Genomic DNA, 13,093 nt, shown 5'->3' with positions numbered 1-13,093 from the left:
CACTATGCTTTCACACTAATTAAAAGGTGCTTACTGAGCCATCAGATGCACTTGCTCCTACTTTGTCTCCTCTGGCATTCCAACATACTTCGAAGATTCCCCCAGTTCCTCTGTAACTGTGCACAAGAGACCCACTCTAGAAAAGAAAATTAAAAAAAAAAGTTGTTGATAATTAATATTCACATAAGGTGGATTGTCTTGTCTGTTTATTTTGGTTTGTGGCTTAATGTTCATAACAACTCCTGAAAAAAGGCACTTTTTATCCACACAAATAATTCCTATACTACTTACCTTGCCAGAAAGGGAGCTCACATTCAGTAAATGTACATTACACTGTCACATTCACTAAAAAGAACCTGACTTTCAGAATAGTCCCTATGAACCTGCCCATGAGTTTAGGAAACATCTAGGTCAGGAATTCCTAAGTGGGTAAAATGCGACTTCGAGACACTATAAATTAAGAAAGCAAGTTACAATGCAAAACATAAACCCTGCAATTTTTTTTCCATTTTAGCTCACCCTGCTGTTTGCGTTACATTTGCTACACAGTAGCATGCTATATTGCTTCTCACATTTATTCATTTATTTTTTCTGTTTAGGAACTTCCCCCTTAACACCTGATTCTCTTGTCTTCTAGCCCAAACTGTGTCTTGCACTGGGACTTAGCTCTGTGGATGCAATTTCCTCATTTGACCCCTTCATTGGGTGGATCCACCCTCCCCAGGGAAGCAAGTCCCTTGGCAACCTGTGCATGTGGTGTCCCCTCCAGGAAAGGATTAGAGGTATCGGGCTGGCCCTTTCACACAGAGAAGACTGCATTGTTTTGTTACTGTGTCCTGTTTTCACTGACGTTGGTTAAGGGATCCACCAGCCTGGGAGGCGAAATAGGTTTCTCTGGTAGTCGGGCTGGCTGAGGGCTTTCACTGCAGGAAATCTCATCTGTCAGGACTGCAACAGTGAAACACATAGAACATCTAGACAATTTCCCCAGTCACCCTCAAAAAGAGGTACTGATTCCCAGTGGGCTTACATTGTCATCAAATGAATAAAATAATAATAAAAATACTAAACATCATATTACGGGGTTACTTGATAACCTCTTGCATGAACAATAGGCAATAACATGCAGGAGTTTTATCTTATTTCTAAAGTCTTTCTTAGAGCAATCATAATTTATGCTACCATTGATATCCATATCTTATCAAGTTATTTTAAACTTATGCCTTCCTTCCTTCATAAATATTATATCCACATTGTGTGTGTGGAGCTTCTGCTGTTCACTGCAGCTAGTCTGGTACTTCGCATTCTATGGCAAGAGGCTTGGTGACCCGAAAGATGGGTATTCAAATTCAGTTTTTAATAAAGTATCCAATAACTAGGCAGTGTGTAAAAAGTAACAAAACAGAATAACTACAAAACATAAGGTTAAAAAAATAAATGGCAAAAATAGTGCTGTTCATAAATTATAAGCCAGAAAGGAGGATAAAGGAAACAAGAGGACTAGTTAAGCTTTACAGGCTAGGACAGACACAGAGAGAGAATTTTTTAAAGGCTACATAAAACCACTAGTACTGGGGGCATCCTCAACCAACTTAACAGCAGATTTTAGTAGTACAGACTTTGTTAAACAGACAAATAAATAGCTGAATATTCTAACTGCCCCACTGGAACCACCATCAGCCTCGAGCTGCCTGAGCAAAGGGATTATGATGGGCAATACCAGGCTAATGACATCCTGGAGTTGGGGAGACAAATGACACACACGACTAAGCAATACAGAACAAGAATTTTATGGGTAACATGCTCTTTAATTCTGCCAGGATGGGCTGTGCAGAACCAGAACAGTATGACAGAGGTAAACCAAAGGGGCACCAAAGTTCCAAAGTAATCGAGTTTCATGTCTGGCACATCCAATTACAGTAGTCCAGAGAGGAGGATGCCAAGCAATGTAACACAACAGGGGGATCTGCAGGTGAAATAAGGTGCTTAATAAAGTCAATGTTCCAAAGATGGAAACAGGGTGACCTGATAACAGTTTACACCTGGTCTTAAGAGTCAACCTACTGTCAATAATCACCCTAAATAAGAAACCTCCAACAGAAAATGCCATATTTTGTCCCCACTGCAGATTATACTAGGAGTCAAAACTGCAGCAGATGAAGCTTATAAAAAGGTGTGAATGACCACAGCTACAATCTTGGCCTTGATCAGTTTCAACCAGTTTTTGGTCATCCAATTGTAAATGAATTGGATACTCTCAGATAATTTGATAAGGGCTAATGTAGACTCCTGGAGAAACCAGAGGCACAGCTGCATGCTGACAGCACAGTAATGGTACTGCAGATCATTCCCATTAACATCTACTAAAGGAAGTATATGCAGAGTGAAAACAACAATGAACTGGACACAAAAATGAACCTTGAGAAACTACACGGGGTTTTTGATAGAATAGACTCTTAACATTACACAATCAGACTATCTAGTGAGGTAAAAGGCATACCAATTCCAGATGACCCCTGTGATGCCACAGTAATAGCCAATATGGTTCAACAGGATGCTGTGACCAAAGGTGTCAAATGCTGATGGATGGACAGTAGATGTTGCTGTTTCTCTAAGAATGAAATTTCACGTAAATCACTTTCTCAGGAAACTTGCCAACAAGGCTGGTGGCCCTGTGTTGTGGCCCAATGTTCGACTAGTAGCATGGAGGCTAGAGGGATTGGGAGAGGGTGGATGGTAGTGACGGTCAGACACCAGCTCATCTACTTTATTTGGGGGAGGAAGGTGGGCTTGGCTCGCTGCACTGGTGACAACTGCAGAAATGCAGGTGTATTGGTGGAGCATAAAAAGCCTAATATATGCCCAAGCTGTAAGTGGTGTGAAACTTGGTTGGAAGGATGCACATACAAAAAGGTGAGCGTACACTCATGAGTCAGCTAAAGCAGAGTTTGCAGGCTAATGAGAGTGTCAGAATAGGACTATCTGTAGGACCTACAGAGGGGCCTTCTCCCTAAAACCAGACTCCAAACTTTTCGAGGAACAAATGGACTGGAAGGCTCTCAACCTAAGAAAGAAATGAATGGGTCAGTTATGTGCAGGAAAGGGAGCTATTGGGCCAGTCCTGCAGACCATTAAAAAAATAAACCTTGCCAACAAATAACAGAGTTAATACAAGTCTATAACTACTCAGATAATCATGATTTAAAGCATCCTTTTAAAAGGACTGTAATAATAAATGCCTCTTGAAGGAGAAATGTCATCCCTCAATTACAGGATCCAACAAAGGAAAGGACCCAGGACTAACAATTAACTATTTACTTATATATCTACCTATCTATCCTTTGCTGACCAGGCAGTCCCACTAGGCTAGTGGTCTCTTTTTAAGGAAATACCCAAGGTGGTATTTCAACTATTAGAGGAAATTTTGGTCAGGGCATTGGGAAACTTCCCCTACTCTTTGTGATAAGTGTCTCAAGATTGTTTACATTCACTTCAGCTACCACAAACCCAAGTAGATAGGACCTTGGTTTAACATCTCTTCTGAAGGATGAAATAACCAGGAGTGCACAGCGACAAGCCAGAGGTAAATTTGCCATTCCCCATCCATTGGTCCAAACTGCATTTGAATAGGCTTAGGGAACAACTGTTTCACACAGATGGGAAGTACATACTGGTCTCTCCAACATGTTCCGTTTATGTTACAGACAAGGTTTAGATCCTTAGATTGGGTAACTCTAGTGCGATTTATTTTGTGAATGTGTAACAGATCCATTAAGACTAGATCAAACAATGCTTTCCTTGTAGGTTGACATAGATCACACCTCAGTAGTCTGTAGGAGACAGAGTACAGGGTCAAAGATTTCAGGTAGAACACATAGGACATATTATTTACAACCCTGTATTCTTTTAGTGAGAAACCTCTGTGGCTGCTCCAACTGTTCCAAATGCCTTGTCAGATACATGCCAAAGGGTGTACTGTACTCAATTACTGGTCTAATGAGGGCTGAGTATAGTGGGACTATGATCTCTTTAGATCTGGATGCCATGCCCTTACTTATAATTTGCACCACGTAGAAGGATTTGATCACTACCATGGACACATGGTGATCAAAGCTCAGGTTACTGTCAACCAGAGCTCTCAAGTCTCTTAACACTGGGTCTACTCTTAGAGGAGTATTACCAATGTTGTAATTTGCAGGGGGGGGGGGTGTTGTCTTCCCAAAGATAATAAGTATGTATTTTTTTACAATGAGTTTTTGGCATGGTTCTGGCACCAGGTATTTGTCTGTATCAGACCCTCTTGTAGGACATCTACATCTTCAGGGATTCACCGATTGCACCCAGCTTGCAGTCTGCAAATTTGGTCAGCCAAAGGCCCTCTAAATTTGCCTTGACTTCAGAGATGTATATGCCAAACATAAGAGGTCCCAGCAGGAGGTGTACACCCCCACTCTAAGTTCATGCTTCTTATCTATGAGCTATTTGGCTATCAATCGGCGGACATAGGAATTTTTGTCTAAATTTGTGAGTTTATCTAGAATACCCGAGTGAGGTATTGTGTCAAATGCCTTTGCCAGGTCAAAGTAGACAGTATGTACCATTTTGCCCTTGTCAATGGCTGTAGTGACCTTCTCGAAGTAGTCTACCAAGTTTAGTAGGCATAATCTGCCCTTGATGAAACCAACCTGGGGATAGGTCCAGTATTTGAAGATTTCCTATGTATTTATCAGGTCCATGATAATTCTTTCTATGGCCTTGCATATAATTCTAGTCAAAATTATGGGTCTGTAGTTCCCTGGGTCTGCTGATAGCCCACCTTTAAGTAGAGGGATGACCATTGCAGTCCTCCATTCCTTAGGGATGAAGCCTGTCTGGAGGCTGTAGTTGAGTAGAGAGTCTAGTGGACCTGACAGATCATGTTTCAAGCTATTTAGGAAGCATGCTGGGATATTATCAGGAAAATGGCTATTTCTCATAACATTCCATTTTCTCCAAGGTATGCTGATCTCCAAGTTAGTGTAGATATATATCTCTCTCTCTCTATACATATATATATATATATATATATTTATAGACACACACACACACATATACATATATATATATATATATATATATATATATAATGTATATGTGTGTGTGTCTATATATATATATATATATATATATATATATAAAATGTATATGTGTGTGTGTATATATATATATATATATATATATATATATATATATATATATATTTATTTATTTATAAATGCCCAACAATTCTCCAGCACTCAATAAAAAACTCAAAAAGAACAGCCGCTGCAAAGAGAAGTTTTATTCAAGCACAGCTTGCATCGGTTAACACAGACCGGTGACCGGTTTCGCCTAAAGCGTCATCAGTGTGTGATTGAAAAGGCAGAAACCCGGATTTAAATACAAAAACATACACCAACAAGCAGCAGATATTTAAAGGTGCAGACACACAATGTTGAACACCATTCCCCCAATTTTTACAATAATTACATGAACATATGAATAAATATATATAAATATACATGTAAAAAAATTATATAAACACTCCCCCAAACCTGATCCTACTGTTGAAATTAGACTTGATACAAAATACCATGAGAAAACCAAACCTACAAGGGCTATATACACTAAAATACACAAACCTAAATACAAAATATCAGCACATTTCACTGTCTATCCAGAAATAAATATTCCCAACTTTTATACAAGAAAATATGTACTTATTCATACACATATAAATATAAATATATATATGTATATGATCTCACGTGTGGAAATATGTATACAAATATACACTTTCACCCTATTTTTTATGGTTATACAACAGAATCCATAATAGAATGTTAAAAAATACATACATAAATACATACATATATATATATATATATATATATATATATATATACACACATATGTGTATACTCTGGATATTACACCAAGTGCTGCTAAAGCATTACATGTTTTATTTTGTTGTTAGTGTGTTAAGTCAATTCAGGACTACCCACACTCTCTATTATATCACTATACTGTAGAACCCCTTTAATCAATATATCCAACAAGATATGTGTCTAGTAACATAATTTGTACCCAAGTATTGATGTAAAAACACCAAGTTAAACTAAAGAATGTGTATGAAAATCCAAACACCTAACCTATAAACCTGAAATCTTATCCCCATTTCTTACTGTTCTTAAATCTACCACTGGTCATTTAAACCTGGTCTAAAAAGAGCCCCCAGATTAACAATCCAGCGACGTTCCTTATCACTCAATATTTTATGTTTAAGTGAAATATCATCTTGCATGATTACCATATCCAGGCCTACAAATACAAAATGGGCTGTGGTATGAACAGCCTTATGGTTTGTATAAAGCACTTCGAACCCGCTGACACTTTATATCACTGATATGAAGGGCTATTCTCTGTTTTAATGTACAAGAGGTCTGACCTACATAAAATGCCCTGCAGTGACATACAGCCATGTAAATGACCCACGTGCTGGTGCATTTTATCAGATGTTTAATATCAAATACTCTCTTGGTATTCACTGATGTAAAAGACTTAGTTTTAGCCATCAGTTTACAATATTTACAAAAACACAGTAAGTGCTGCCCACTATACTTACTTTTGATTTAGAATCCAATTTTCTGCCCTTCTTAAAGGCTGAAAAATGTTGCCCCAATGATTTACCCTTTCTGTATCCAAAGCTACAATGATCTTCAACTATTTGTGTGAAAAAAGAATCTGAATGTAAAACATGCCAATGTTTAGAAATAATGTCCTTAATGTGAAAAGTGTTAGTGCCATAAGTAGTGATAAATCTCACTTTAACTTCTTGTGACCTGGCATTCAGTTCTCTATCCAACAGTAAAGTACAGTTTTGTACCTACCATAAATGTAGATGTTCGAGGATCCACATTGCTGCAGTCCTAACTATTGGGTAGTCCGCTGTCCAGTCGGCCCGAATACCAAAGTATATGGCTGACGTCGGTCAGGGCGCATTAGACTGACGTCAGTACGTCAGGGTACTAATGCGCATGACCGACGTCATATCCTCAGTCTTTTCTTGCCCCAGATGTCAGAAGACCCTGAAAAGATAAGGCCAAAACCAAAAACTCCAAACATACCTGCACCAAAAATATGTACAATATAGACAAAATTACCAGAATATAACCTCACCTACACAACCACCCCTAAACACAGAGGGGAAGGAGGGAGGGTAAATTGGACTGCAGCAATGTGGATCCTCGAACATCTACATTTATGGTAGGTACAAAACTGTACTATGTTCTTCATTCCACATTGCTGCAGTCCTAACTATTGGGTAGAATCCCAAAGCAGAGGTAAGGGAGGCTGGCAAATCATAAGGAAGCAGGAACTGACAACATGCCTTGCAAAATAGCAGTGGCAAAACCAGCCCTAGACTTAGAGTAGAGAGGAAGGTGATAATGCTTAGAGAAAGTATGCACTGAACTCCAAGTAGCTGCCTCCAAAATATCCTTAGTTGCCACCCCTTAGAAATGCTGTTGAAGTGGCAGTAGCCCTAGTGGAATGAGGCCTAATCCCAGCTGGAATCTCCTTGCCATGATGGGAATAACAAAATGCAATGCAAAACCCAATCCACCTAGAAATAGTTTGTTTTGACACAGGCTTGCCCTGCGAACTCAAAGCAAAAGAAACAAACAACTGCTGAGACTGCCTAAAATCCTTAGTCCTGCTCAAATAATAACGCAATTGCCTGTGTACATCTAAAGTGTGCAAAATCTTTTCCCCTTTATTTTGGGGATCTGCATAAAAGGTAGGCAAATGAATAGTTTGGTTTAAAGCCACACTAGAAACCACTTTAGGCATAAAGGAAGGATTAGTACGTAAAGATACCCTATCCTTATGAAAAATCAGGAAAGGCTCAACCGCCATAAGGGCCTGCAATTCAGACACCCTTCTTGCAGATGTAATGGCTAACAAAAAAGCAGTCTTCCATGACAAATATTTCAATTCAGCAGTAGCTGCAGGCTCAAAAGGTTGTAGAGTGAGTTTCTCCAACACAAAATTGAGGTCCCAAGCAGGAGTAGGAGCTCTACGTGGGGGTCTTATATTCTTTGCCCCTCTAAGAAATTGCTTGAACAAAGGATGCGAAAACAATGGTGGGTCACAATCATAGTGAGCTGAAATTGCTGCAGCATGAATCTTGATGGAAGAGAAAGACAAACCTTTGTCCAATAACTCAGTAAGATATTGAAGAGCCACACTCAAATTTGGCTCAGAAATCTCCAAATTGTTTGCTGCACTCCAAAATAAAAATCTCTTCCATTTTTCTGCGTACACTTTCCTTGTACTAGGTCTTCTGGCTTCCATAATCACATTTAAAACTTGTTGAGGAAGTTGAGACCTGCTGTCTTTCAAAACAGAATATGCCAGGCTGTTAGATGAAGAGAGTGAAGCTTGACATTGAGCAGGTGACCGTCCCTCTGAGACAACAGGTGTGGAATCAAGGGTAAAGGCCATGGAGGCTTCCTTACCAGACTCCTCAGTAATGGGTACCAGTGCTGCGAGGCCAATCTGGAGCTATTAAAATCATCCTTGGCTTGTCTTGTCTGACCTTTAGAAGCACCTTTGGGAGAAGAGGCAGAGGTGGAAAAGCATACACATGAAGATTTTTCCAACTGAAAGAAAGAGCATCCACTTTCCAAGCTGTGTGATGAAACCTCTTTGTGCAAAACTTTGGCAGCTGGTGGTTTAGTGGAGAAGCGAACAGATCTATGTCTGGAGTTCCCCATGACACTGTCAATTTTGAAATACATGAAGATCCAGTTTCCACTCGTGGGGATCCATGATTTGCCTGCTTAACACATCTGCTAAGGAGTTCTGTGCTCCCGGCAGAAACCTTGCCTGAAGAGTTAGTTGCAAGCTGAGCGCAGTCTCCCATAAAATCATCGCTTGCCTGCACAATGGGTAAGAATGTGTTCCCCTTGTTTGTTGATGTACCACATGACAGTTGTGTTGTCTGTTAGAATCAACACCTGCCCTGGAAGAAGTAACTCCTTGAAAGCCATTAATGCAAACTGGACTGCTAACATCTCTTTCATGTTGATATGTAGATGCTGTAGTCTGGCAGGCCACTTGTCTTGTATCCACTTTCCATTTAGATGAGCTCCCCAAGCAATGTCTGAGGCATCTGTCGTTAGAATCTGACTCACCTCTGGCCGGGTCACAGAGAGTCCCTTGTTTAGGTGACATTCCTGAGCCCACCACAAAAATTCCTTTTGAATGCAAGGTATTATTTGAATGACAGTATCCAAATCCTGGCAGTGCTGTGTCCACACATTTTTGAGATACCATTGCAGCTTCCTCATATGCAGTTTGGCATTGGGAAGCACCAGAATACAAGATGCCATGAACCCTAAGGCTTGAAGGACTGTCCTTGCAGTCAGCCCGGACTGAAGAGATAGTTGATGGAAGTAACTGGAAAGATTCTTTTGTTTGTCCGGGGTTAAAAAGGCCATCTGGGCTGCTGTATTCAGTCTCACACCCAGAAAGCACATGTCTTGAGAGGGTACTAGACTGGACTTTATTTCGTTCACAGAATACCCTAGGCATCTTAGCACTGCTATGACATATTCCAAATGCTGTAGAAGGTCTTCCTTTTCTTGAGCCAGAATCAGGCAGTCGTCCAAGTAAGGATAGATTTGAATTCCTTTTAGCCTGAAGTAAGCTATCACTGGAGCCAGAACCTTTGTGAATACTCTGGGCAGTAGATAAGCCAAAGGGCAATGCAGAGAACTGATAATGAGAATTTCCAGCTCGAAACGCAGATACTTCCTGCAACTTAATCTTATAGGCACATGAAGGTAAGCTTCCTTGAGATCTAAAGTTACCATCCAGTGATCTTTGCCCAGCAGAGGTAAAAGCTGTTGTAACGTCAACATTTTGAACTTGGGAATGTCCAGATAAGTGTTGAGGATAGATAAATCCAAAATTGGTCTCCACGTGTTCCCCTTCTTCGGTACTAGGAACAGGCGAGAATAAAATCCTAGGCCCCTTTCTGGCACAGGAACTGGCTGAATGGCCCTTATTTGGAGCAACAGAGAAATTTGCTTGTGAGCCTCTGCTCTTTGTAGAGGAGGAATGTCCGGCATGCCTTTGAAAGGAGGCAAGGTATGGAAATAAAACCTGTAACCGTGGTGAATGATATCCAGAACCCATCTGTCTTGGGTAATTAAATCCCAATTTTCTTTGAAAAGAGACAGCCTTCCTCCCAAAGGTGCTGCCAGGCGAGAATGAACTGGCAGCTGAAAAGGCAAGTCATTGGGTCTGCTTACGAAAGGACTGACCCCTGCCCTCCCCAGAAGTCTGAGCAGGGGAACTCCCTGTCCTAGGCCTAAAAGAACCTTGAGCTCTGCCCCTACCACGTCTAGACCTACCCCTAGACTGGGAATCATAAGCAGGATAAGTCCATCCCTTAGTAGGCCAATTTCTACTAAACTGGAGGCTGCACCTGCAAAAAATCCTTAACAGTTTGCATAGACTTAGCCTTGTCCTCCATTTTCTTTAAAACTGCTTCCACAGGTGAACCAAACAACACATCAGACTGTAAAGGAGCATCCAAAATCCTTGTTTTAACATGCTCAGCTAAATTCTGATCTCTCAACCAGGCGTGCCTCACGCAGAACAGAACCAGTGGCAGCCACCCTCGAGGAGGCCTGCACAGCATCAAAACCACACTGCAAGGAATGTTTACCCACCTGTTCAGACACATGAACTAAGTCCTGCAACTCTTTACACTCAATACCTTCCGCCAGAGCATCCACCTTAGATTTCAATTGTGAAAGGAGATAATTCTGATATTTTAACATGTGAAACTGACAATTCAACGCCCTCATGGCTAAAGTGGAAGAAGTATACACTTTCTTTCCCCATCTATCCAAAGCCCTTGCCTCTTTATCAGGAGGGACAGGATTTTTAACCACAGAGGCCTTCACACCTTTAGGCCCCTGAGAGACAGTTTCCGGGTCTGCCCTAGGACTCTTAAAAAGATACTTATGAGCTTCAGGCACCCTGTAGTACCTATCCGGTTTAACTGGGGCAGGAGGCAAAGAATCAGGATTCAGGGAAGCCTCTGCAAAAACATCTTCCACCACATTCAGAACAGGAGGTATAGCTAAAGGCCTATGCTGGGGTAAAAACAAGAATTCCCTAAGCCTCTTCCTGGAATCAGAGAAATCTTGACCTTCCCATTTAAAATGCTCCCTCATGGAATGCAGAGTCTCTGAAAATGAAAAATCCTCAGGAGGAGAAGCTGAAGGAGTAGAATCATCCACATCAGAATCAGAATAAGGAGGATACTCTTGCAAGTCTTCAGCCGAAGACTCAGAAGCCTCCGAACATTGCTCAAAACTCTCAAACTCAGGTTCCACCCTAGGCCTCTTATCAGGAGGGGGCATAGAACCTCTAATCATAGTAATCAAATCCTCTGCCATTTTAAGCATATGTTTCTTAGGCAAAGACCCTGAAGCACTAGGAGAAACCCCCACAGAAGCTAAACTTGGCCTGCCTCTCAAAGAAGCCTTGGAAACAGAAGGGGAGGCTCTAACCACCTTAGGAAGAGAGGGAAGAACAGCCACCTGAGAAGCCTCCTCAGCCTGGCCTACTTCCTGCGAGGATACATCCTGTAACAATAAAGTCTCTCCCTGAGACTCCAAAGAAACTCCTGGCAGAACCTCCGGCTCCACTGAGCCTTCTAAAGAACTGACGTCTGGGACTGTCGGTTCTTCCACTCTAGGCTTTGCTGCTTTGTCCTTGCGCTTTTTGGCCGAAGGGCCGGAGCATCCGACGGCATTTTATAATTACAACGCTTCCCAAAAACTAACCTGGCACAGTCTAACCTTCTCTTAATAGTGCGTTTGTTAAATCTAGCACAAGAGCGGCATCCAACAACGTCGTGCTCAGGCCCTAAACAAGGTATACACAAAGTATGGTAATCCCTATGAGGTATCTGTTTCCCACAAGAAATACAGTTATTCACTTTTTCTGACATCCGGTTAAATACTGAGGCAAGAAAAACCAAAATATTCCAACGGGTACTTAGCCAACTTTGATTCGGTCTGAAACTCTGACTTCAGAAACTTTCAGAACGCCAACCTGCACTCGCAAAATTGCTTCTGCATCGGACCATGCGGCAAAAAAGACTGAGGATATGACGTCGGTCATGCGCATTAGTACCCTGACGTACTGACGTCAGTCTAATGCGCCCTGACCGACGTCAGCCATATACTTTGGTATTCGGGCCGACTGGACAGCGGACTACCCAATAGTTAGGACTGCAGCAATGTGGAATGAAGAACATCTGTGTTCTCTCACCACTTTTAGATAGCCTGTGGGCTGCTTGTACCCTGGTTTTGTTATAACCTCTATTAATGAATCTAGTTTTTAAATATGAAGCCTGTGCTTCAAATACCAATTCACTGGAGCAAATTCTCCTAACCCTTTGAAATTGTGACCCTGGTATGTTTTGGATTGTACGGCGGGGGTGACAACTGCTGGCATGTAGAAAAGCATTCTTGGAAAATGTTTTTCTATAAAGGTCAGTGGCCAAAGTACCATCTCCTGTCTTTCTGACCTTAACATCCAAGAAATCGACCTTCTTGGGGGTTGATACCCCCAATAAATCTGATACCATATTCATTAAGGTTAAGGAATGCCACAAAGGAATGCCAAACAGTTAAATCCCCCCCCCCCATACAACCCAACAATCATCCAGGTATCTTTGCCACATAATGAGTTTGCTTTTAAAACATGGTGGAGCAGTGTAGATGTATTGAACCTCAAGGTATCCCATAAAAAGGTCTGCATAAACTGGGGCAAAGGTAGCCCCCCATTGCTGTTCCCTTTACCTGCAGATACCATTGGTTTTGGAACAAGAAAGCGTTATGCTCTAACACCAGTTTGAGCAATTGTATCAAAAATTCACTTTCTTCCTCCCTGATTAAACTGGATTTTGTCATCCAATATTGTATAGCCCTAATTCCCCCTCATGTGGGATACAAGTATACAATGATTGAACATCTAAAGTCTCCAT

General features: G+C 41.2%; 1 protein-coding gene across 6 annotated transcripts in view; it reads right to left on the bottom strand.

The window, feature by feature from the left end:
* The window catches only part of TBL1X (transducin beta like 1 X-linked), a 2,018,721-nt gene that overhangs the window by 21,683 nt on the left and 1,983,945 nt on the right, over positions 1-13,093 (bottom strand). For all 6 annotated transcript variants that reach the window (XM_044072565.1, XM_044072563.1, XM_044072566.1 and 3 more), the window contains one exon: positions 35-136. In XM_044072565.1, the coding sequence (XP_043928500.1) occupies positions 35-136 (102 nt within the window). The remainder of the gene's footprint in view (positions 1-34; positions 137-13,093) is intronic.

This window comes from Protopterus annectens, chromosome 5.part0 (genome assembly GCF_019279795.1).
Source record: "Protopterus annectens isolate FY-2018-M chromosome 5.part0, PAN1.0, whole genome shotgun sequence".
NCBI lineage: Eukaryota > Metazoa > Chordata > Ceratodontiformes > Protopteridae > Protopterus > Protopterus annectens.
Note: the sequence above shows the minus strand (reverse complement) of the source record. Positions and strands in the feature narration are given on the sequence as shown.